The 25,400-nt window shown below is 45.2% G+C and overlaps 1 protein-coding gene across 1 annotated transcript in view; it reads left to right on the top strand.

Moving 5' to 3' along the window:
* The window catches only part of DDC (dopa decarboxylase), a 438,446-nt gene that overhangs the window by 176,868 nt on the left and 236,178 nt on the right, over positions 1-25,400 (top strand). Inside the window, 1 exon segment of the mRNA XM_030209542.1 lies at positions 15,020-15,154. Within this exon segment, the coding sequence (XP_030065402.1) occupies positions 15,020-15,154 (135 nt within the window).

The raw sequence follows: 25,400 nt of genomic DNA, 5'->3' as shown, positions 1-25,400 counted from the left end.
TCTTCTTCCAGAAAATACTAGGATATACAAATTGTTTTTCAAAGTTGGTCATAAATAAGTTTGCTATCGAGGGAGCCATCGTCGCTCCCATTGCGACCCCCAAAATTTACTGGAACATCCTGTTGGCATATTGGAAAAAGTTGTTCTTTATTGCCAAAGAGGCCAGTTCTGTAACAAAGGAAACAATGGGTCATATGTACATAAGTACATAAGTAATGCCATACTGGGAAAAGACCAAGGGTCCATCGAGCCCAGCATCTTGTCCACGACAGCGGCCAATCCAGGCCAAGGGCACCTGGCAAGCTTCCCAAACGTACAAACATTCTATACATGTTATTCCTGGGATTTTGGATTTTTCCAAGTCCGTTTAGTAGCGGTTTATGGACTTGTCCTTTAGGAAACCGTCCAACCCCCTTTTTAAACTCTGCTAAGCTAACCGCCTTCACCACATTTTCCGGCAATGAATTCCAGAGTTTAATTACATGTTGAGTGAAGAAAAATTTTCTCCGATTTGTTTTAAATTTACTACACTGTAGTTTCATCGCATGCCCCCTAGTCCTAGTATTTTTGGAAAGAGTGAACAGATGCTTCACATCCACCTGTTCCACTCCACTCATTATTTTATATACCTCTATCATGTCTCCCCTCAGCCGTCTCTTCTCCAAGCTGAATAGCCCTAGCCTCCTTAGTCTTTCTTCATAGGGAAGTCGTCCCATCCCCGCTATCATTTTAGTCGCCCTTCTCTGCACCTTTTCCAATTCTACTATATCTTTCTTGAGATGCGGCAACCAGAATTGAACACAATACTCAAGGTGCGGTCGCACCATGGAGCGATACAACGGCATTATAACATCCTCACACCTGTTTTCCATACCTTTCCTAATAATACCCAATATTCTATTCGCTTTCCTAGCCGCAGCAGCACACTGAGCAGAAGGTTTCAGTGTGTTATCGACGACTACACCCAGATCCCTTTCTTGGTCCCTCTAACTCATTCTGTTGTAAAGACTTCTTAATGACTACCAAAGCCTCGTCCTGAGGAATCGAGGTATAGAGGGAAACCACATCTGATGTCACAAAGAGACAGCTTTCTACTGGCCCAGACCACTCGTACAGTCGATTCAGGAAATGTGTGGAATCCTTTAAATAGGACTGACTATTTGGTATTAAAGGGTGCAAGAAGGTGTCTACATAAATTGATAAAGGTTCCAGGAGTGATCCTCTACTCGAGATGATTGGACATCCTGGGGGTTGTCTAAGGGTCTTATGTATCTTGGGGAGCATATAAAATACTGGAATTTTCTGTGAATTTATATTTAGAAAGCTGAATTCTTTCTATGTTATTAAGCTTTCAGCTAAGGCTTCCCCTGACAGACTCAAAATCTTTTCTTATAGGACCGGAGTCGGATCTTCTGTTAACTCTTTATAGTCCTCCTCATTATTCAACTGTCTTAAAAGTTGTAAGACCGCTGGTTCTAGACTACTACAGCCCCTCCCTCGTCCGCTCTTCGGATCACAATCTGAGTGTTCTTTCTTAATTGAAGCAATGCTTCTTCTTCAGACTGAGAAAGGTTTCTCCGGGAATGGTGTCTTGTCGTTTCCATGGCTGCTAAATCTCTTAAAACAAGCTGCTTAAAAATTGACAAAGTAGGGTCTAGGGGCCCCGGTGGTTGCCAGGTCGATTTCAGTTTTACTCTTGATCTGTCCTCCATCTGCCCGTCACTCTGTGAAAACAATAACCTCAATTGAAGTTTACGCATAAACCTTTCAAGGTCAATCCTATTTTGAAACATATCTTAAAAGAAAGCAGAGAAATGCCTGGCTATGTCAGAATTGATGTATGGTTCTTTCCCCCCTGTAGATCCCTCTGGCTTGTGATCCTGAGGCAGTGATTCAAAACGCTGGCCACCGTTGATCACAGTCGGGGCCCTGGGAAGAAGGAAAGAGACCAGGCGATCTAAATTAAGCTAAGTTAATCACTTTTGATAGCATAAAGTTGCTTTAAGGAGGTTTTTGCCAACGATGAAGAAGTTCTGCTCCTGTAAGACATTTTAGAAGTCTAGGAGCTTCTCGAGGCTTTTCCTCTAGTAAACATTCTGTGTGTTAACATTTAGAAGGAGAATCCCATATACTGATTTTGCATTTTTGCTGATTCGGGTATCTCACCCCTAGACACAATTATTTAGTTTACCTCTAACATTAGCATATGGCCATTAATTCAAAAAATGGAAAATCGACCATTTTCTTGCTGCGGTAAAAATGGCCTTAGCATGCAGGAAAGACCCGTGTAAGGACTGCTTTACACTACAGTATGCTGCTGATTTGTGAATGATCAGAAAAAGTTCTGTAGATTTCATCAGCCTCTTTTGTGTGATCTTTTCCTTACAAAAGTAGTCTGACCAACAACCTGCAGTGATCACTTAAAGACGTAAGAAACAGAACACAGACAAAGGGGCAAATTTGCATCCAACACCTTTGGTGTGGAGGCCAAGGATCTTCCTCAGAAACATAAAGGTAGCACAACAGTACATGTTATGAAGAGCATTATGATGAACAGTTATTGAAATATGGGTCTTTGTTCGTCATATTTTTTTTTATAATGCTTTGTCTCTGTCAAATCCCTGCATTCTGTGACAGAAATAGCTAATGGCAGAGCGATGAGGTTTCTCAGTAATTGCAGTGCAACAATTATATGGTCCTAAGTACCCATTAGCCAGATAGATCTTTTGAATCCAATACTGTTTAAATGCTCTGAAGCCATGTTTTACTGCTGCACATGGAAATGTTGGAGTTTTTTTTTAAGCCATGGCAAATGACTAGTTAATTTTTCTGTCTTTGTCAATGTATTCTGAAAATGCAGTCTCATTTCTTGTTTATGAATTTCAGTTTTTTTGTTAATTTGGTTTTCTCCAAGTATATTCTAAAGGGTGAATTTTCAAAAGGCTTAACCAGTTAACTTTAGGTGTATGCTGGTTAGACCTTGATGGTTAAAAATAAAAATGAAATTTCCCTCCCCCTGATTGGCTCAATGCACAAAGCACAAAAATTTAGTTGGTTAAAAAATGGGAGGTTGCAGGGTGTACCTTTTCAAGTTAGCATTGACAGTAGCAAATTTAGGTGGATAACCCCAGCTGTACAAATCCATTCATCCAGATGTGCCCTTGAGTTGAACTGACTCCTGAAGACCACAAAGGGAGGGACATTGCTCCCCCCTTATTTTATTGGTGGCATACAGTAGTGGTTTACCATTGCCTTTTCCTGTACAGTGTGAGGCAGCACAATGTTGCTGTTGCCCAACATAGAGGGCATGACCTGGACTGGCATTGCTGCCAGAATCTGCTCAGCATTGGACCCAAGGCAATGGAAATCAAGGAGTCCTTTTACTAAGGTGCACTGAAAAAAGGCCTGCGGTAATGTAGATGCGTGTTTTGGGCACGCACAAAATTATTGTTCAGCGCACTTACAAAAAATGCCTTTTTTGCCGAAAATGGACATGTGGCAAAATCAAAATTGCCGCACGTCCATTTTGGGTCTGAGACCTTACCGTCAGCCATAGACCTGGCGGTAAAGAATTTGGGCAGTAATGACCTGCGCGTGTCCGCTACACACGCCAGAAAAGAAAAAATATTTTTCAGACACGCGTATCGGACGTGCGCCAAAAATGAAATTACCACAAGAGCCACCCGGTAGTCAGGTGGTAACTCCAATTTTCTGCGCATTGGGCATGTGTAGGCACCTACACGGCTTAGTAAAAGGGGCCCCAAGTGACTCATCCAAAGCCACAAGGCGCCACTTTGGGATTTCAACCTTAGCCTTCCAGTTTCCAGCCTGCTACTCTAACCACTAGATTGCTCCAGCTACATAAAGAGCTATCCTAAATCTAGTTGGTTACGTTTTGAATGGCTAGATTTAGATGACTTTTCAGCTGAAAATCTACTTAGTGATGTTAAACTGAAAATTTGACTAATGGTAACCAGATACAATTAGCCTGTCATTCCGCCTACCTGAACAATGCAGCCATCTTGTGTGAGCATTGCCACGTCAGCACAACTGGTTCACTCACATTGTCAGCATTGTTTCCCAATTTATTTGCAGCATCTGCTGAATTTAGTCGTAATTTAGCTTGGAAGGATCTCTCAAAAATGGGAAAATTAAGGACAGGGTGAAGGCAACCACCCTCTCCCCAAAAATGATACACATGAATCATTTATTTTCTCCAGGTTTAAAACAAATCAGATTAAATTCCAATACCTTGTAAACCAAGCAGAACTGGCTGTAGTGACATGCTTTATGTTTTAGTTTATTACTGGCTGGATATATTAACATGATCTAATATGTTATTTAACATACTACTACTACTATAAATAATTTCTATAGCGCTACCAGTCGTACGCAGCGCTTCACAAATGAACATGAAGAAAAGACAGTCCCTGCTCAAAAGAGCTTACAATCTAAATACATAGAAACAGAAAAATGGAGGCAGATAAAGATCATATGGCTTATCCAGTCTGCCCATCCATACCATTTATTTTCCCTTTCACTCTCTTAGGGACCCTATGTATTTGTTCTAAGCTGTCTTGAATTCAGATATTGTTTTCATCTCTACCACCTCCACCAGGAGGCTGTTCCATGAATTCACCACCCTTTCCATGAAGAAGTACTTCCTTAGTCTACTTCTGAGTCTGTCCCCTTTCACCTTCATCCTATGCCCCTTCATTCCAGAGCTTATTTTCAACTGAAAGAGAATCAGCTCCTATGCATTTATGCCACAGAGGTATTTAAACATCATATCTCACCTCTCACCAGTGGCGTACCTAGGGTAGTTGACACCCGGGGCTGGTCATTTTTTAATACCCCCTCCCAAAATCCAGTACTAGGCATACCGAGAATACAAAACACTCAGGACCCATAGAGCAATTCTAGCATACCATAAGCAGTAATTTCTACAAGTCACACAAGGAAAAGGAAAGCATCTTAAACACTACAGTGAGTACTAGAACATCAATTCACCTATTGTAAAACAAAACCAGACAGAATAGTACAGATCGTCAATCCTGCAGTCAGTGCCAACTGAAAGCCATGTCTTTCTCACAAACAGATATACCCTAATCTACTATAGAATAAGTAATCATAAACTTTCTATTTAGACAAAAATTAAACTGAACCCCCAAGATGCCAGACTCTGCATACAATGCAACACCACAGAAACAGAAAATGTCCCCTAGTACTATGCAAAATATAAAGACAGCAGATGTAAATTTGAAAAAACTAACAAATACCAATCACCACTTTACAAATTAACATCCTATCTAATAAAAACGCACCTCCAACGTTCTGAAACTGACTCCGTGGCTGAAGCATTCCTGTGCTCTATAAGGCTCCACCTACTGAACCGACGTCATGTACTTCCGGGTACGTCAGCCGCAGCACTGACCAACAGCACGACACCAATTCCTTTTCTTGCCACCTTTCTTCTTCACTCTCTATTCTACATCAGTCTTTGCCACTGATCTTTCATGTTCAGTTTCCTTCTCAAATTTTTTTAGCTTTCCATTTTTTCACATACCCTCCACCATGCAGTCTCCTCTCTTTTTCTCTTATCTTCCCCTCCATTCATGTGTAGCATTTCCCCTCATTCTCTTCCCTTTCCCTAATCCTTCTATAGTATTTCCTCCATCTCTTCCATTCTCCTCCATCCATCTATGCACAGCATCTCCTTCCTGTCTTTTCTTCCTCTCCCTTCCCTCTCTCTTCTCTTCCCCTCCCCTCATATACAGCATTTCCTCCTCTCACTTCCTTTCCCATCCTTCCATATACAGCATTTCCCCCTCTTCTCTTCCCATCTATCTGTAGCATTTCATCCCTCCCTTCCCTTGCCCTCCATCCATGTATATCATCTCCTCCATGTCTTTCTTTCCTTTTCCCTTCCAACTATGTGCAGCATTTCCACCGTCCTCTTCTCTTCCCCTCCATCCAGCACTGTCCCTTGGTGTCCCTGTTCCTATTCTCTCTGCCTGTCCAGCATCTCTTTACTCTCTCTGTCCCTCTCATAGTCCAGCTTGTCCCCTCTCTTTTCCTTATCTCCCCAATTCTGCATACCACATCCCCTCACCCCTGTTGTATGGCATTTCTGTCTCCCTCCTTCCCTTCCCTATAGATCTCTCCCGATCCAGTATCCTTCTGCATTCTTTCTTGAAACATTTGTTTGAATTTTATTTTTATTGAAAATAAAGATATGATGGCATATCATTACAGAGGAGAAATAAGAAATCAAAGCCAAGTATAGGGCGTCTTTTACTAAAGCACACTCACGCTTTTAGCTCGCTCTAAAATTGTGGGCGTGCTAAACGTTAGAGACGCCCATAGGAATGCATTGGCGTCTCTAACGTTTAGCGCACCCACAATTTTAGTGCTGCCAAAATGTGAGTGCACCTTAGTAAAAGACCCTCATAGTTTTTAAAGGAAAAAATATAATTGAAAAGAAAATATGTTTATTGTTTTAACTGTGCAACAAGCAAAAACACTCAACCATTGCAAATACTGTAAACCCCCTAGTCGTGGAGCGGGTAATTACAATAATTAAAGAAATAAATATATAGGAATGTCACAGTTTCAAATAGGGTTCCCAAATAAACTCCACGCAACCAAGGGATTTGACAAGAAAAAAATATTAAATACTTTACTAAATGGTAAAATAAATAGAAACTTGGTTATGTTCCTTAAAGTTGGTACCAATTGTTAAAGTTTGATAGTGTTAAATAAAACTAGTGCAAGGTGTTAAATACTTTGTGATAAGTTACAAATAATGAACAATAATAAGAATTTGTAACAATATGTAATAATGAAATAAAGATTTATAAATAGTAATAGTTGTATTAGAATTTGCTTGTATGCTTGGTTACAACTATTTTAAGTTATGATACCTTAGATATATATATATATATATATATATATATATATATATATATATATATATATCAATTTGTGTGTACATAATAATGTTACCGGTGTATCAAATCTTCTCTAGCATCGCTGCTCTCTTGCGTTGGGTACCTTGGTCTTCTCCACATCCACATCTCCTCGGTTGGCAAGGTCAGCTCACTGGCTCAGGAACTCCAGGATACCTACTGCTCTGACTCAAAGAACTCAAAAAATGAAATCCTGAATCCTGTGCTCGTTGTGTGTGCTAACCTCAATCAGTATTTTCTTTGGCAAGTGACCTTATGGGCTAACTAAATTCAAATAAAAAGATAAGCAAGGGAAATTCCTATCTAGACCTCCCAATACATGACCCATTTTCTTTTATTTTGTTATGCACCCTCTACTCAAACTGATGGACTGCTAAACTAAACCTCCTAGAGGTAGGCCCTTAACTGCAGGCACTCACAGGGCTCGAGGCTTAGGCTGGGCAGCTCCTTCCCCAGGGTAGGCTCGCTTAGGTGTGGACACTTGAACAAGCAGGCTTCTGTGCTGGATCCTCCTGAGGCAGACACTCACGCTAGCAGACACTCTAAAAAAGTTCCTTTGGAGTCTGGGCACTCAGTGTGGGGGGGGGGGGTATCTCTCTGTCTCTCTCTTTGTGGGGCTTCTTCCCTTTCTGGATAGGCCTCTTCTTTACAGGACAGGCAGTCACACGGCCGGCCTTCTCCTCTCTTGACAGGCAAGCACACACACGGAGGGATGCACTGGGTGGGATTCAGGACCTTACCACGCTGCTCTCTATTCAGTTCTACACTGCTCCCAACACGTCTCAGCTCCCCAGTATGGTCCCTCTTCCTCCTCTGCTTCTCTCTCTACCTGAAGAATGGCCTCTGTGGCTACTGCTACAGCTCCTCTTCTTGGCCCCTGCTCACCTGTTCCCCTGCAGCTCGGCTCCTCTTTTGCCCCCGGCTCGCTCTAGACCCCTGTTATGGTCGGTGAGTCCTTGTGCCGTGCAAAGCACCGGCAAGTAGCCTGTGCTCAGCTGGCGGCCAAACAATCCCAAAACTTCACCTATGACACTCGCCATTCCCCGAGGGTTGAGCCCCCAGGTGCAGGCGGCCGCCAGGACTTACAGACGCGGCTGGGATCGGAGTCGGGCAACGAGCAATCAGGCTGGTCAGGAGACTGGCAGTGGTTGAGGCAGGCGGCAAGCAGAGAAGAGTCCGAAGTCAGGTTGTGGTCAAGGCAGGCGGCGCGCAGAGAAGAGTCCGGAGTCAGGCAGTGGTCAAGGCAGGCGGCGAGCAGAGAAGAGTCCGGAGTCAGGCAGTGGTCAAGGCAGGCGGCGAGAAGAGAAGAGTCTGGTGTTCCAGCAAAGGTTAGGGCAGGCAGTAGACAGAGCAAAGTCAGGAAACCAGCAGGGGTCAGATCAGGTCAGGCAGCAAACAATAGTAGACAGAGTCACAGGAGCTCAAGTAGTTCTACCTAGGGTTACCATATGGCTCCAGAAAAAGGAGGACGGATTGAGCCAGCCGGGTTTTACTTCCATTGCTTCCAATGCTTTGCAATGGAAGTAAAACCCGGCTGGCTCAATTACTTCCATTGAAAGCAATGGAAGTAAAACCCGGCTGGCTCAATCCGTCCTCCTTTTTCTGGCGCCATATGGTAACCCTAGTTCTACCAAAAGTAGAAGCCGAAGCAAAATGATGGCACTGTTCTGCTCTTAAGTAGGCCTCCCATCAGAGGATCCCTGCCCCAGCTGCTAGGCAAGGAATCTCATTGGGCACGCCCATGAGGAAGCTTCTCAAGATGGCTGCCTCTCCGATGAACCTCCCAAGATGGCTGCTTCTCAGATGAGCCACTCAAGATGGCTGCCTCTCAGCTGAACCTCCCAAGATGGCTGCCCCTCAGGAATTGATACAGCTGAACCTCTCAAAATGGCCGCCGCCAGGAGTAACAAGGTAGGAGTGTAACAGTACCCCTTCCCAAAGACCCCCCCCCCCTCACCGGCTCGGTCCAGGTTTAGCAGGATATTGGGTATGGAATTCTCTCACCAGCTCAGGAGCATAGACATTCTTAGCCGGTTCCCAAGAGTTATCCTTCAGTCCATAGTGCTTCCAGGACAGTAAATAAAAGACGCTTAGAATCCAGGATCTCCTCCACTTCGTACTCCGGATCTGGTTCAGTTTCAGGTAATGTGTCCTTCTTAGGTTCTGGATGCCATTTGGAGGGGAAGAAAGGCTTGAGCAAGGACACATGGAACGCATTGTGGATGCAAAGACTGCTAGGCAACCGGAGTCGATAAGTAACAGCTCCCACCCGGGACTGAACAGAAAAAGGTCCAATGAATCGGGGGGCAAATTTGAGAGAAGGCAGTCACAGTTTCAGATGTTTCGTGCTAAGCCATACTTTTTGCCCCGCTGGAAAGTGGGCGCTGCCTGTCTCTTTAGGTCAAAGAAGCATTTGGACATGGCTGCGGCCTGCAGGAGGTGGCCATGAACTTTCCTCCAAATGTCATGGAACATGGTGATAGTATGCTGCACCTGGGGAGGAACTTGCGAAGGAGTAATGGGTGGTGGTAGGCGAGAGTGACATTCGTAAACAGTATAGAATGGTGAAGTCTGAGAGGCGGAATGCAGGCTATTGTTGTAGGCAAATTCAGCCCAGGGCAGCAAGGTGGTCCAGTTATCCTGGCGGTGGATAGTGTACGCCCGTAAGAAGGTTTTGAGTGTCTGGTTTACTCTCTCCGCCATCACGTTGGTTTGGGGATGGTAGGCCGATGAGAAGAGAGTAGTGATGCCAAAAGTGGAGCATAAAGCCCTCCAAAATCTCGATGTAAACTGAGAGCCTCAGTTGCTGATGATTCGTTGGGGTAGGCCATGCAGGCAGAAGAAATGCAGAATAAAATGGGACGCCAGAGTAGCAGCCGTGGGTAACGATCTCATCGGTACAAAATGAGCCATGCAGGAAAACTGGTCAATGACCACCCAAATGACCATATTTCCTTGGAATGGAGGTAAAACGGTGATGAAGTCCATGGAAATGTCTTGCCAGGGTTGTTGGGGTACCGGTAAAGGTTGCAGCAGTCCCCACGGTTGCTTATGAGAAGGCTTGCTCCGCGCGCAGACAGGGCATGAAGAGACATATTGGAGAATGTCTTGGGCCATACGTGGCCACCAGTAAGAGCGAGAGATAAGATGAAATGTCTTCTGAAACCCAAAATGCCCAGCAAAAGCAGATGAGTGTCCCCACTGTAGCACCTTCCTCAGAAGTCGTGGAGGAACGGTAGTCTTACAGGAGGTGGAGGCTCTGAGGATGGGGGGAACACACGCAGGGTTAAGCATGGGATATGGCTCTTCCTGGTCTTCAGGTGCTTTAAAAATTCGAGAAAGTGCATCCGCTTGGACATTCTTCTCTGCTGGGCAGAAGGTCAGGCGGAAGTCGAACTGGGCGAAGAAAAGGGACCAGCGGGCCTGACAAGGATTTAATCTGGTAGTGTTCTGGAGGTAGAGGAGGTTCTTGTGGTCGGTGATCACCGTCACCGGGTGTGCAGTCCTCTCTAACAAGTACCACCACTCCTGGAATGCCATCTTGAGTGCCAGCAACTCGTGATCCCAGATTGTGTAGTTCCGTTCCGCAGAGGAGAATTTTCGGGAAAAGAAAAAACATGGATGTCGTTTGACAGAGGATAGGGTCTGGGATAACATTGCCCCAGCCCCCAAGGATTAGGCATCCACCTCCACCTGGAAGGGTTTAGACAGATCTAGGCTGTGGAGCATCGGGGCAGACAGGCTTCCTTCAGGGTGGAAAAGGCTGAAAGTGCTTTAGGGGAACAGTTTCTGACGTCCGCCCCCTTCCTAGTGAGGGCCGTCAGAGGCGTGGTAATCAGGGAGTAGTTCTGAATAAATTGCTGATAGTAGTTGGCAAATCCCAAGAACCTCTGCAGGGCCTGGAGTCCCTGGGGAACCGGCCAATTGCGGATGGCTTGAAGCTTAGCCGGATCCATCTGGAGACCCTGAGCGGTCACTATGTATCCCAAGAAGGGAATCACCTGTTGGTGGAAGGCACAGTTCTCCAACTTCGCAAAGAGGCGGTGTTCTCGAAGTCATTGGAGGACCATGCAGACGTGGGATGGGTGCTCTTACCGAGAGGTGGAGAAGACCAGGATGTCGTCAAGATAGACAATGACTGAAGTGTATAACAGATCTTGGAAAATGAAATTGACAAAATTTTGAAAGACTCCTGGGGCGTTACAGAGGCCGAAGGGCATGACTAGGTACTCGAAGTGACCCTCGTGAGTGTTAAAAGCTGTTTTCCACTCATCCCCCTCACGGATCCGTACTAGGTTGTAGGCTCCCAGCAAATCCAACTTAGTGAATATCTTGGCCCCCTGTAGACGATCAAACAACTTTGGGATCAAAGGGCGCAGGTACCGGTTCTTAACCGTGATTTTGTTCAAGCCCCGGTAGTCGATACAGGGTCGTAAAGACCCATCCTTTTTGGAGACAAAAAAGAACCCCGCTCTTGCTGGTGATGAGGAGGGTCTAATAAACCCTTTCTGTAGATTCTCCTGAATGTAAATGCGCATGGCTTTGGATTCCTCCCGGGAGAGTATAATCTACCTCTGGGTGGGGTTGTCCCCGGGAGTAAGTCAATGGGGCAGTTGAAAGACCGGTGAGGCAGAAGAGTGTCCGCCTCCTGGACACTAAACATATCTCGGAAATCCTGGTATTCTTCGGGTAGGCTGGCATGAGAAGCTTGCAGAACTCTGGGGAGAGCTGCAAGGACCCTCTTAGGAGGCTTAATCGGCGAGAGACATGTCTGGAAACAACGGGAACCCCACTGGCCGATCTCACCCATGGACCAGTCAATAGTGGGGGCATGGAGGCGCAACCAGGGCAGACCCAGAATTACCGGGTGAATAGCTCGAGGGAGTATCAAAAACTGAATCATCTCTTGATGCAGGGCCCCTACTTGCATAAGCAGGGGTGAGGTGACCTGCGTGATGGGCCGAGGGAGAGTTGACCCTTCAATGGAGGTGACCTGTAGTGCTGGTCAGCAAGGGACCGTAGACCCTCCCAACTGGCCCAGGAGATCTGTGTCGATGAAGTTCCCGCCAGCCCCCGAATCCCAACAGGGCCACGGTATGAACACAAAATCCCAGCCCTTGCAGAAGTACCGGTGCAGACAGCAAGTTATCAGGAAGGGAGGATGATCAGCCCAGTGCCCCTCCCTTCACGGGGCCTGGGCCGTGGCGTTTCCTGACTTGTTGGGACAGACATTCACGAAGTGTCCAGGCTGCCCGCAATACATACAAAGATGGTTCTTGCGGAGATAGGATCTCTCAGCCTCGGAGAGGTGGTGTCGCCCGACAACCATAGGTTCCTCCTTGGTTTTAACAACCCCCCCTCCAGAGGCACCAGGTGAGCCAGGACGAGGCGGCCGGGGAGCAGGCCTCGGAACCGGTCGAGTAGCCCGCTCTTGGGCCCTTTCCTGGAACTGGACATCGATCTGGGTGCAGAGGGTAATGAGAGCATCCAGGGTCATGGGGAGCTCCCGTCCAGCTAATTTGCCCTTTATATGACTCCCCAGAACCTGCCAAAAAATGGCCGTCAAGGCCTCCTGGTTCCAGCTTGGTTCCGCGGCGAGGGTCCGGAACCGGATAGCATAGGCTCCCACCGAACCTGTGCCCTGCTGGATAGGCAACAATTCCCCTGGGGCAGGGGAGGGGCATCCTGGTATGTCAAATACCATCCGGAATTGCCGCAAGAACTCATCCAGGTCCGACAGAATAGGGTCACGCTGTTCCCAGAGTGGAGAAGCCCAGGCCAGTGCCGGACCTGAATGCAGAGAAATGATGTAAGTGATCTTCATGCTCTCCGACGGGAAGGACCCAGGCTGCATTTCAAACAGCAGGAAATGTCCGTCAACCAGTTAATATGCTTGGTCGCGGATGTGTGGTCATTTTCAGCTACACTTTAACCAGTCGTTCTCACTGAAAATGACCAGTTAGTGCTGAAATTAAAATCGGCTATATTGGAGGCGTTCCGGGGGTGGAGTCCAGTTAGGTCCCGATATTCAGACCTAACCAGCCAGCTTTAATGCATAAATAGAACTGCATAAATAATTGTCCTATCTTTACACACTAACCCATGGCCAGTTAAGCCTGAATATTAATTTAGTTGGCCATACACTAGCTGGCATTCAATGCCAAAGTCCGCAAAGGGCCCAGCATTTAACTTCCAGTTTTAGCACCAGCGATGGACAAAAAACTACTGTCCTTCACCAACTGAATATCGGCTGGCAGGTCTATGGCTGGGGTAAATGAGTGTGCCTAAGAGTGCCAAGGAGCATGCCACAACTTATAGTATTCTAAAAGTTGTGTACCCAAACAGAGGTGCTCAGTTACATACAATTCAACTTTTCAAAATGATTGGATGTGCTAAACCTAATAGAAATGACACCTTCCTAACACAGTCAAGGAGATATGCCCATTGTCTGCTCATGTGTATTTCCCTGTGAGACCCCGAGGGTTGGGGAATGGGCCAGTAAATAACACAGTCGGACAAAGTAAGTATTTATTCAAAGGAATCCTCGGGACTGTTCCTTTCACAGGGCCTGAGATATAGGATAGGAAACTTCTGCAGTCTAGTACATTCAGTTGTAAGCAAGCCTCTGGTGATAGGTCAAACACAGTCTGCGACTGCCGGAGTTGTCACGCCCCAAACACAGCCGAATGGTTCTTGGCTCTCTGCTGAGTTCAGGTCTGGCTTCAGCCAGATCTCAAAGCAAAACTAAGTTCAATCTGGCAACAACATATTGGCTTACTTCAGCCAGGTCATGAATATGGAACAGCAGCTTTACCATCATATGCTGGGGATTCAACTCTTCTCTCCCTGGGCCTTCTTATCTCCAGTCTGGGCTTGTCTTTTACACTCCCAGGTCTGGGCTCTGCCCCTCCCGGCTCACTTCCTCCTGGGGCAGGACCAGGGCTATTAAGGTAGCCCCGGCTATCGGAGGGACTGTCCTTAAGGTGGCCCAGGCTATCAGAGGGACTTTTACCTGCTAAGCCACTTTTGTGTACCTTTATAGAATAGTGTTTAGGGCTTGTGCGCATGTAAGTGGCGCTTTTTCCTGCATGTATGCATGCAAATCACGCATAACTGCAGGCATGCAGTTATAGAATTGCCTTTTATGTATATAATTAACACCACTTTTAGGAAGTAGCTTTGGTTATTAAATGACACTTATATATGTAATAGGTATGGGCAGCTCAAAGATTTTCATTTTGTTTCCCATGTCATGGGAAACATTGTTCGTTTTGTTTTGGCTAGATTTTGTTTTTGTTTTGAGAGCAAATATGGTCGATAGTGCATGCTATTTAAAAAAGGGTGCTCTGTTTGCAAGCAGTTGTACTCTTTCCTGATAGCAAGTACATATGCGCAATGGTTTGTGGAAAGAGTGAGCATTATAGGGGGTATTCTATATATGGCACCGAAAGCATCAGCGCTGAAAAAACTCCGCTCTTTGATGCAGTTTATAGAGTATGCGTAGCGCCCATCCCACAACTAAAATTTAGGTGTGGCCATTACACCAACTAAAACCTGGTGTAAATGCCCGCATGTAACTTAGATGTGGATTGGGCATATTCTATAATAGTGTGCATAATTTTTAAGAATGCTCACAACCCATCTATGCCCCTCCCATGTCCCCACCCCCTTATGAGATCTGTGCCTTAGAATTTACCCACACCACTTTATAGAATATGCTTAGAAAGTTGCACGTGTAAATTCTAATTAGTGCCGATAATTGCTTGTTATTGGCCAATTATCAGCGGACTGGCTTGTTTATCAATTAAGTTGCGTGCGCAATTTGGCCGCACTGTCAAATTTGTGTGCACAACTTTAATCGTCATATATAGAATCTCCCCTATTTGCGGATAGTCTGCCCTATTATTGGCAAATGAAAAAACACAAAATGTGATGCTTTTTCTGCTTGTATTCATTTGTTGACAATATGTGATATGTCATTGCATCTCTAATATTTAGATAGTCTTCCTCTGATGCATTGTGGTGAAGGACTCTGTTGTTCTCAAACCTAGGGAAGTGCTAGCGAGGCTACCTTGATGGCGCTCCTTGCTGCCAGGATGAAAAAAATCAAATGTCTCCAATCAGAAAATCCAGAACTGACGGAAGCAAGCATCCTGAGTAAGCTGGTAGCCTATTCTTCAGACCAGGTAACTCTATTATTTTGTTAGTTATAATCAAAACTGTAAGTCTGAAGCCATGGCTAGCTCAGCAAAATTGACCCCTTCCTGTGGATTCATAGAAGACAAGAGCTGCTGCTTTCTGCCACTCCATTGCCTTGGCTCTGTTTCCTTTATAATGGCAGAAGCTGTTGACACTGCGGGTCCCTGTACTCTACCTTCCTGTGCTACCACTTCCACTGTCTGCACAGCTGTTGTCTTTTTGGATGAGAGGCACTGGCAGTTCAGACAAGTTGGTTGAAGGGAGGGATAAGGAACATGGGCAGCATAGTAGGGGGAAGAAAAGAGTTGAGAGGTAGGTGGGGCAGTCAGACAAGATAAAGGATGGTATGGAAAAAGCCAGGCTAATGGAGCTTGGGAAGGCAGAAGAGCCTGGAAGGAGGGAAGGATAGGAGGAGATTGCAACAAATAAAGGGATGAGGAGGGAACTGGAAAGGGAGGAAATATTGGAGAGGAAACAAAGAATAAAGATTTAGAAGGAATGAAGGAGGCAAAAAGGAGAAGGCTTTAGACTAAGTCTAAAGCAGGAGAAGGTATTCTCTGCAGCCCATGGGGATTACTTCTCAATTATTTTGGGGATTTCAATGCTATCAACCATACCATTATTTTTTTTAGTGCTATTATAATTGCTAAACTAGCTTAGAAACACACAGAAAGGATAGGTAGGCTGGCCTGGCACTACATTTCCACAGGAACCCTGCAGGTCCTGCATTCATCCCCGCAGGAGTCCCGTGGACCTGGAGGAGATCCCTGCGGGATTACCGCTAACCCCATTTCCATGCAGCTCTCTAGTCTGGAATGAGAGACAGTGGCCTGAGAACTGAGAAATAAAATGAGAGGGTAAAAAATAAAAATGAAAAAGAAAGGGAATGAAAAGAAAAAGAAAAATGAGAAGGGTGACAGACTTAATACATAAAGAAAGGTCCATCTAAAACTAAAGGAGACTGCTTTTTGGGTGTGTAACTGGTTCCCTCCCTAGCACCACCACCATTGATAGGGGAGAAGGGTGACAATTGGGATGGGTACTTAGGTTATTTATTAGTGTCAGTTGCAAAAACATCAAAACTCTCCTCCTACAGGGTGAGGCAAAAAAGGGTAACTCCCCTAGAGTTCTTTGCAGGTTTCTAGCAACCGCTTTGAATTTCAACGTGAAAGTTTACAGCTTTATTTGTTGTTACTATCTACGTTTTTGTGCTGAGTGAAATGATATTATCTTTAAACATGGTGAAGTTACACACTGCTGATTTTTGTGCGTTCAAAAGTGTTTCCACTGCAAAACTACCGTTATTTGAAAAACAAAACAAAACATGATACCAGGAGCTTAGACGAGATTGGGTGGCAAAGCCGGTGGCGGGAGACAGAGATGGTGCTGGGCAGACTTATATGGTCTGTGCCAGAGCCGATGGTGGGATGCGGGACTGGTGGTTTGGAGGTGGGGATAGTGCTGGGCAGACTTATACGGTCTGTGCCAGAACCGGTAGTGGGAGGTGGGGCTGGTGGTTGGGAGGCGGGGATAGTGCTGGGCAGACTTATACGGTCTGTGCCCGGAAAAGGACAGGTACAAATCAAGGTAAGGTATACACAAAAAGTAGCACATGTGAGTTTATCTTGTTGGGCAGACTGGATGGACCACGCAGGTCTTTTTCTGCCGTCATCTACTATGCTACTATGTTAGGTTATTGTTAATGAAATCACAGTGATGTAGACTTTTGTCTGGGGAGCAATGTTGGAGACCTATCAAAAGCTCCACCCAAAGCTGCGAGATGATCTGGGACAGCCTGCCACAGGGATCAATTGACAAGGCTGTTAAGAACTTCTCAAAGTGACTGAAGGCAAAGCAGGGGCGGGCGGGGGGGGGGGGGGGGGGGGGGGAGGGGGAGGAGGACACTTTGAGCATTCACAGTGACTGTGAAATTCTGACACATTAATTGTATCATTTGAATAATGTTATCTTACAGTGTTTTAGCTTGAACATTTTTAACGCATAAAAATCGCTAGGTAGTAATGCTAAAATGTCAGTAACATCAACATAGCTTAAGACAATTAAATGTTGTTTAATAGTAGCATGAAAGTATGATGACTAAATAAGTACATAAAATTTCTCATTGAAATTCAAAGCAGTTGCTGAGAATTGGCCTGACCCAGTATGTCGATTCTTATGTTCTTATGTCCCACTTCCATCCAGTATCTCCCTTCTCTCTCCTCTCCATGCAGATCTCCTTCTCTATCCCCTTTCCATTTGGCATCTCACCATCTTCTCCACCCCTTTCAGCCAGCATTTCTCCTGTCTTCCCTCCAGTATCCCTTCCTTTCTCTCCACCCTTTCCATGCAGCATCTCCCCCTCCCTTTTCAGCCACTGCCTTACCCTCTTTCTACTCCTTTCCAGCCAGAATTTCTCCTACAAAAATAGCCATACTGGGTCAGATCAATGGTCCATCTAGCCCAGTATCCTGCTTCCAACAGTGACCAGTCCAAGTCACAAGTACCTGGCCGAAACCCAATTAGCAGCAACATTCTATGCTACCAATCCTGGGATAAGTAGTGGCTTCCCCCATGTCCATTTCAATAACAGGCTATGAACTTTTCCTCCAGGAAAAAAAGTAACCCCCTAGAGGTTTTTTTTGCCATTTTCTCAGCAACTGCTTTGAATTTCAATGAGAAACCCAAATAGTAGCAAGATTAAATACTACCAATCCCAGGGCAGGGACTCACTACCCCATGTCTGTTTCAATAGCAGATTATGGACCTTTCCTCTACGAACTTGTCCAAACCTTTTTTAAACCCAGATACGCTAACCGCTGTTACCACGTCCTCCAGTAGTGAAAAAATATTTCCTCCTATTTGTTTTAAACATATTTCCATATAACTTCATTGAGTATCCTCTAGTCTTTGTACTTTTTGAAAGTGTAAAACATTCATACACTTTTACCTGTTCTACACCACTCAGGATTCTGTAGACCTCAATCATATCTCCTTTCAGCCGCCTGTTTTCCAAGCTCTCTTCTCTCTTTCATCCAGCAACTCCCCTCTAGCTTATCCCTTTTTCTCTACACCCCACCCCCCCCCATTTTCAGCCAGCATTTCCCTCCTCTCGCTTTATCCCTTTTCAGCCAGAGTCTGTACTCTCTCTGAACACCCTTCCCCCTCCTCCTGACCACTGCTGCTTCTCCTCAAAAGAGCAGCAATTTAAAAAAAGAAATCACAGGGAATCTCTGCTTTCATAGGTGTGGCTGCCACTCTACCAGTCCTTCTCCCTCTGGAACAGGAAATTGATGTCAGAGGGAGCATGACCAGCATAGTTGGCAGCCATACCCAAGGAGGTTTAATTGACAGGAGATGGAGGGAGAGTGCTTGGCCCATTATCTGACCTGAAGCTAGTAGGTGGAACTTGCCACCATATTGTGTCACCCAAAACAATAGCAAATGCTTAATAGAAATAAGGACTGCCTATGCGTGGTTTGGTGTGGGCCAATAGTTTGCTTTGTTTTGAGTGTATCAATATAGTGGCTATGGCTTCAGCCTTGTCATGTGATGCCGTCTCCTGTCAATTAAACCTTATTGACCATGCCTATGAAAGCAGAGGTTACCTTCCTCCTGTTGTCATCTGTGCCTCACTAATTATACAACAAAGCTGCACAGGAATGCGGATCTCCGAAAGCTGCAGCTGCTTCTTCCGGCCGACCTTGCCTCCACCAATATAACTTCCTCTTTTGGAGGAGGCAGGCTGGCAGAGGAAGTAGCAGCCATAGCCTGCAGAGGGCCACGATCCCATGCAGCTTTTCTGCATATTTAGTATTGCGGGTATGGCAGAGATGACAACAGGAGAAAGGGAAGAAAAAGCGCTACAGCTGAGAGAGCAGCTTGGAGGAGTGGAGACGGACAATACTAGGAAGAAAGCAGGCAGGGAAAGTTGAAGTGGGAGCTGGGGAGGAATGCTGGCTTCGGCCTAACCCCTGGTAAGCCTTTCCTCAGCTGAGAGGTGCCCAGCTCTACCACTGGCTGCCTTTCAGGTGCTGTGGAGGACTTGCAGCTCATCTGCATATCCTTACAGCCTTCTCCGGGGTGACACCCAGGTCCACTCCGATCCACTCAGGGCCTCCGCTCTAGGTGCCGCGCGCCGGGGCATTTTTCTCTTTACATCTAATCTTCTTCCCAGTTGCTAAAGTACCTCAGTCGTTTATGGCCCCTATTCACATTCTCTTCCCAGCCTTGTCCCTTCCTAATCTTTTCCCTCACCCCCTACCTCTCTCCGCTACAGGAACTCACTGCCCATCCATCGACTTCATCACCTCACCTTCTCTCCTACCCTCTTCCTCCCTCTTGGCTTTTAATCTCCGTCTCTTTCTTCCCTCCATTTTGCCTTCCCCATTCCACCTAAATACCTCTTGCCTTCGACGCCTTCATGGCCACACCTCTCCTACTCTCCTCCGCTCTCTTTTACTCCTTCTCTTACTCTCAGCTGGTGACATCAATCCCAATCCTGGCCCTCCTCACCAACTATTATCCCAGCTCTACAGATCTCACCGTGACCTCTCTAACCTCATCTCTATTCCTCTACTCCCCTCCTCTTCTCTGCCCTTCTCTTGCACCCTATGGAATGCCCGCTTTATCTGTAACAAACTCCCCTATATCCAGGACCTCTTTATCTCGTGTCACCTCCATCTGCTCACCATAACAGAAACCTGGCTCTGCCCTGATGACTCTGCTTCAGTCGCAGCCCTCTGCCATGGCGGTTATCTTTTTTCACATACTCCTCGCCCTGCTGGTTGCGGGGGCGGTGTTGGACTACTTCTCTCTCCCTCCTCCAGATTTCAACCCCTTCTTCCACCTCAATCTCACTGTTTTTCCTCCTTTGAAGTCCACTCTATCTGCCTTTTCTCTCCTCTGCCTCTTCGAATAGCGGTCATTTATCATCCCCCTGATAAGTCCCTTTCATCCTTTCTCAGTGACTTTGATGCCTGGCTTGCCTTCTTCCATGATCCTTCCTCCCCCTCTCTCATCCTTGGTGACTTTAATATTCCTGCTAATGATCCTTCCAACTCTTATATTTCCAAGTTACTCGCTTTAACATCCTCCTTTAATCTCCAACTATGCTCCACCTCCCCCACTCATCAAAATGGTCACTGTCTTGATCTCATCTTCTCCTCCAACTGTTCACCCTCTAGTTTCCTTGCCTCTGATCTTCCCCTCTCTGATCACCATCTTATAACTTTCACACTTAAATCTCCTCCCTCCCAGTCCCGTCCTATCTTATCTAATTTATCTAGGAATCTTCACGATATTGACCCTTCATCTCTATCCTCCTATGTTTCAAACCTCCTCTCTACTGTGGCACCATCCACGTCTGTCAACGAGGCTGTTTCTTCTTACAAAAATACTCTATCCTCTGCCTTAGACACTCTTGCACCTTTGATGACCCACCCTATAAGGCGTACAAAACCCCAACCTTGGCTGACTTCTAATATCCGCTACCTACGTTCCTGTACCTGCTCCGCCGAATGCCTCTGGCAGAAATCTCGGGCCCTTGCTGATTTCTTACACTTTAAGTTCATGCTGACCTCCTTCCAATCTGCTCTTTTACATGCCAAACAGGATTATTATATCCAACTGACTAACTCTCTTGGCTCTAACCCTCGACTTCTCTTCACCACATTGAACTCTCTCCTCAAGGTGCCCCCTCCCCCAACTCCCCCTTCATTATCTCCTCAGACCCTTGCTGAATTCTTTCATGACAAGGTTCAAAAGATAAACCTTGAATTCTCTACCTCACCACCTCTCCCTCCACTAGTCCGTTTCCCTCTCTCTCCTTCCCCTCATTCCTTTTCCTCCTTTCCTGAAGTTACTATAGAGGAAACTACACTTCTCCTTTCTTCCTCAAAATGTACCACCTGATCCTCTGATCCCAATCCCACCCACCTTCTTAATGCCATCTCACCTGCTCTTATTCCTTTTATCTGTCACATTCTCAACCTCTCACTTTCCACTGCAACTGTCCCTGCTGCCTTTAAACATGCTGTGGTCACACCTCTCCTTAAGAAGCCTTCACTCGACCCTACTTGTCCCTCTAATTACCGACCCATCTCCCTCCTCCCTTTTCTCTTCAAATTACTTGAGCGTGCTGTTCACCACCGCTGCCTTGATTTTCTCTCCTCACATGCTATTCTTGACCCACTACAATCTGGTTTTCGCCCTCTCCACTCAACCGAAACTGCGCTTACTAAAGTCTCCAATGACCTATTACTGGCTAAATCCAGAGGTCAATATTCCATCCTCATTCTTCTTGATCTTTCCGCTGCTTTTGACACTGTCGATCACAGCATACTTCTCGATACCCTGTCCTCACTTGGATTCCAGGGCTCTGTCCTTTCCTGGTTCTCTTCCTACCTCTCCCTCTGCACCTTTAGTGTTCACTCTGGTGGATCCTCTCTACTTCTATCCCTCTGCCTGTCGGCGTACCTCAGGGTTCTGTTGTTGGTCCCCTCCTCTTTTCTATCTACACTTCTTCCCTTGGTTCATTAATCTCATCCCATGGCTTTTCCTACCATCTCTATGCTGATGACTCCCAAATCTACCTTTCTACCCCTGATATCTCACCTTGCATCCAAACCAAAGTTTCAGCGTGCTTGTCTGACATTGCTGTCTGGATGTCTCAACGCCACCTGAAATTAAACATGACCAAAACCGAGCTTCTCATTTTTCCCTTCAAACCCACCTCTCCACTCCCCCCATTTTCTATTTCTGTTGATGGCTCTCTCATTCTTCCTGTCTCCTCAGCTCGAAACCTTGGGGTCATCTTTGACTCTTATCTCTCCTTCTCTGCTCATATCCAGCAGATCGCCAAGACCTGTCGTTTCTTTCTTTACAACATCCGTAAAATCCGCCCCTTTCTTTCCGAGCACTCTACCAAAACCCTCATCCACACCCTTGTCACCTCTCGTTTAGACTACTGCAATCTGCTTCTTGCTGGCCTCCCACTTAGTCACCTCTCCCCTCTCCAATCGGTTCAAAACTCTGCTGCCCGTCTCATCTTCCGCCAGGGTCGCTTTACTCATACTACCCCTCTCCTCAAGTTGCTTCACTGGCTCCCTATCCGTTTTCGCATCCTGTTCAAACTTCTTCTACTAACCTATAAATGTACTCACTCTGCTGCTCCCCAGTATCTCTCCACACTCATCCTTGCCTACACCCCTTCCCGTGCACTCCGCTCCATGGATAAATTCTTCTTATCTGTTCCCTTCTCCACTACTGCCAACTCCAGACTTCGCGCCTTCTGTCTCGCTGCACCCTACACCTGGAATAAACTTCCTGAGCCCCTACGTCTTGCCCCATTCTTGGCCACCTTTAAATCTAGACTGAAAGCCCACCTCTTTAACATTGCTTTTGACTCGTAACCACTTGTAACCACTCGTCTCCACCTACCCTCCTCTCCTCCTTCCTGTACACATTAATTGATTTGATTTGCTTACTTTATTTTTTGACTATTAGATTGTAAGCTCTTTGAGCAGGGACTGTCTTTATTCTATGTTTGTGCAGCGCTGCGTACGCCTTGTAGCGCTATAGAAATGCTAAATAGTAGTAGTAGTAGTAGGGGAGGCCTCCCCAAGCCTCTTATACCAGGTGCCTATGGGTATTTGGCACTTTAGGAGACATTCAGCTTTATCCTCTTCTCCCCAAATAAATGTCATCCCTACCCCATTTCCTCCTGCAGTATTGATAATTACACTCACAATCATGATTACCTCAACATCAGCCTTCCCAGAGCAATCCTGCACAAAACAGACATTATAATTTGTGTTTGCATATATATACTGATACAACCAATGGTGCTAAGCCACCTAGACTACTACTACTACTACTACTACTATTTAGCATTTTTATAGCGCTACAAGGCGTACGCAGCGCTGCACAAACACAGAAGAAAGACAGTCCCTGCTCAAAGAGCTTACAATCTAATAGACAAAAAAAAAATAAAGTAATGGAATGGAACTGCAATGGAATTTATGCAGGATGCAAAGAACAAACATTAAAGAAACTCCAGACCTCTCAAAACATGGCAGCTAGGCTTATATTCAGAAAAATGTGATTTGAAAGCACAAAACCCCTCCACGAAAAACTACACTGACTCCCAATCAAAGAATGCATTGCCTTCAAAATCTGCACCCTGGTCCACAAAATTATCTACTGTGAAGCCCTGGGATACATGCCAGACTTGATCGACTTACCAACTAGAAACACATCAGAATCAACACGATCATATCTAAATCTGCACTACCTAAGTTGCAAAGGACTTAAATACAAATCAACTTACGCATCCAGCTTTTCCTACATAAGCACACAATTGTGGAACACACTACCAAAAGCCTTGAAAATGACGTACGACCACCTAAACCTCCGGAAATCACTAAAAACTAACCTGTTCAAAAAGGCATACCCCACCGATGCAACATAAATGCCTGATCCCTGCAACACAACAAAACTAAAGTACGTAATGGACAAAACTCAACTCTTCCGATGTACGTTTCCCCAATGTGGTCATGCCACATGAACTTTATCTTACCATAACATCACTTTGTATTTGTTCTCACCGGAGTCTGCAAACACCTCTCTGGTACTATGTAAGCCACATTGAGCCTACAAATAAGTGGGGAAAATGTGGGATAGAAATGTAACAAATAAATAAAAATACTTGCCCCGGACACCTTACAAAAGTCATTTATCAAAGTACATGGACTATTTGAAAATTGCTTACCCTTGTGAGTAAAATTACATACCAATGGTTCTTTGTATGGCTGTCAGGGCCTATTGTTTTACTTTAAGTTCATCTGTTCTCATTGCATCCCAGAAGTTACCACTGTAGGCGACTGCCTAGTCTGTGTAATGTTTAAGCAAGTCCTGTACGAGACCACCTGTGTACAGAATACCCCCTTTTTTCTCCTTTAATTTCCTCCTACCTACTTGTCCTTCTGCATTTTTTGCATACTCTTGGGCCAGATCCTATTTTTCTGTGCTATGTAAACTGGATCTTTCCTTCTAATATTAGGCATGCTCTCTTTAGATCCACTTTAAGAAAGACATTCCTAGATTCACATCCAGCTGTTATTCTGTTTCACTCTTTTAATAATTTCCAAGCTTCTCAAAGTAGCAGTCTTTTTTTCCTGTTTTTTCTAACTCCTTGAATCCTATCACTCTGGTTTTCAGAAACACTGCTCAACAGAAATGTCCCATCTTCATGTACACAATTTTCCTGCACCCCTAGTCAAAAACAGGTCAAAATAATGAAGATACATATGTGTTTCCTTATAAAACCATACCAAAATGTAAGAAATAAACTGCAGTATATTAAAGCAACCTAAGAATTGGAATACAGAATAAAACAATACAGCCAAGATAGATATTACTGCTTTTTATCCCACCGAAGTGCTTATACATGCCCACATACTAAAGAGCATACTACTTTTATTCATATACTTTTGTCACTGGCTTCCTCCTGTGTCTATAAATGCTAATCCAAACAAGAGACTTTTAATATCACTTTATCCTCTAAAATGCCAACCAGTATAAAGAATATTCCTGCTATGGTGTTGCCATATAACCACATTTATTCAGGATTTAGCAACTTAAGTCTGGGCTGTCTGGCTTTCAACAGCACTGGTTAGAGAGCACAGAGTAAATGTCATTTGTGCGCCAGTGGGTAGGAGGGAGCAGTGAGTGATCTAGATGGCATTTTCCTAGCAGGCTGGAATTATTGCTTATTGTTGCTTTGTCTTTTAAGCTATTAAGCACCCCTTTCCAACTCTGTTGAGCTCCCTACCTCATAGCAGATCTTTAGCTCTGTTGCACAGAGCTGCCCTTTGTGCTGAAACACTGATAAGAAATAGGAAGTGACAGCCCTCTGTGACTAGTGAATGGTGCATTCGCCTTAAAGACATTGCTAACCTTTCAAAGTTGAACATCACTAGCCTCACCTTTCCTTTTCTTATTATTTTTAGTTTTAATTTCCACTATTTCCTGGAAGTTGATATCATACTCTTGATATATTCATTTATTATGTTTATGCTTATGTTTATTAACCTATAGCCCACCTTAACCAAGGCAGGTTACAAAGCTGCATGCATAATCATCCTACAACATAACAGTAAAATAAAAATTGTATCTAGGTAAATCAAATAAAATCAACAACTAAAACGTAATAAAACAAGATAGGCATTGTTCTTG

This window comes from Microcaecilia unicolor, chromosome 1 (genome assembly GCF_901765095.1).
Source record: "Microcaecilia unicolor chromosome 1, aMicUni1.1, whole genome shotgun sequence".
In the NCBI taxonomy this organism is placed as follows: Eukaryota; Metazoa; Chordata; class Amphibia; order Gymnophiona; family Siphonopidae; genus Microcaecilia; species Microcaecilia unicolor.
The sequence above is the reverse complement of the archived record's forward strand: the minus strand, read 5'-3'. Positions and strand labels throughout refer to the sequence as shown.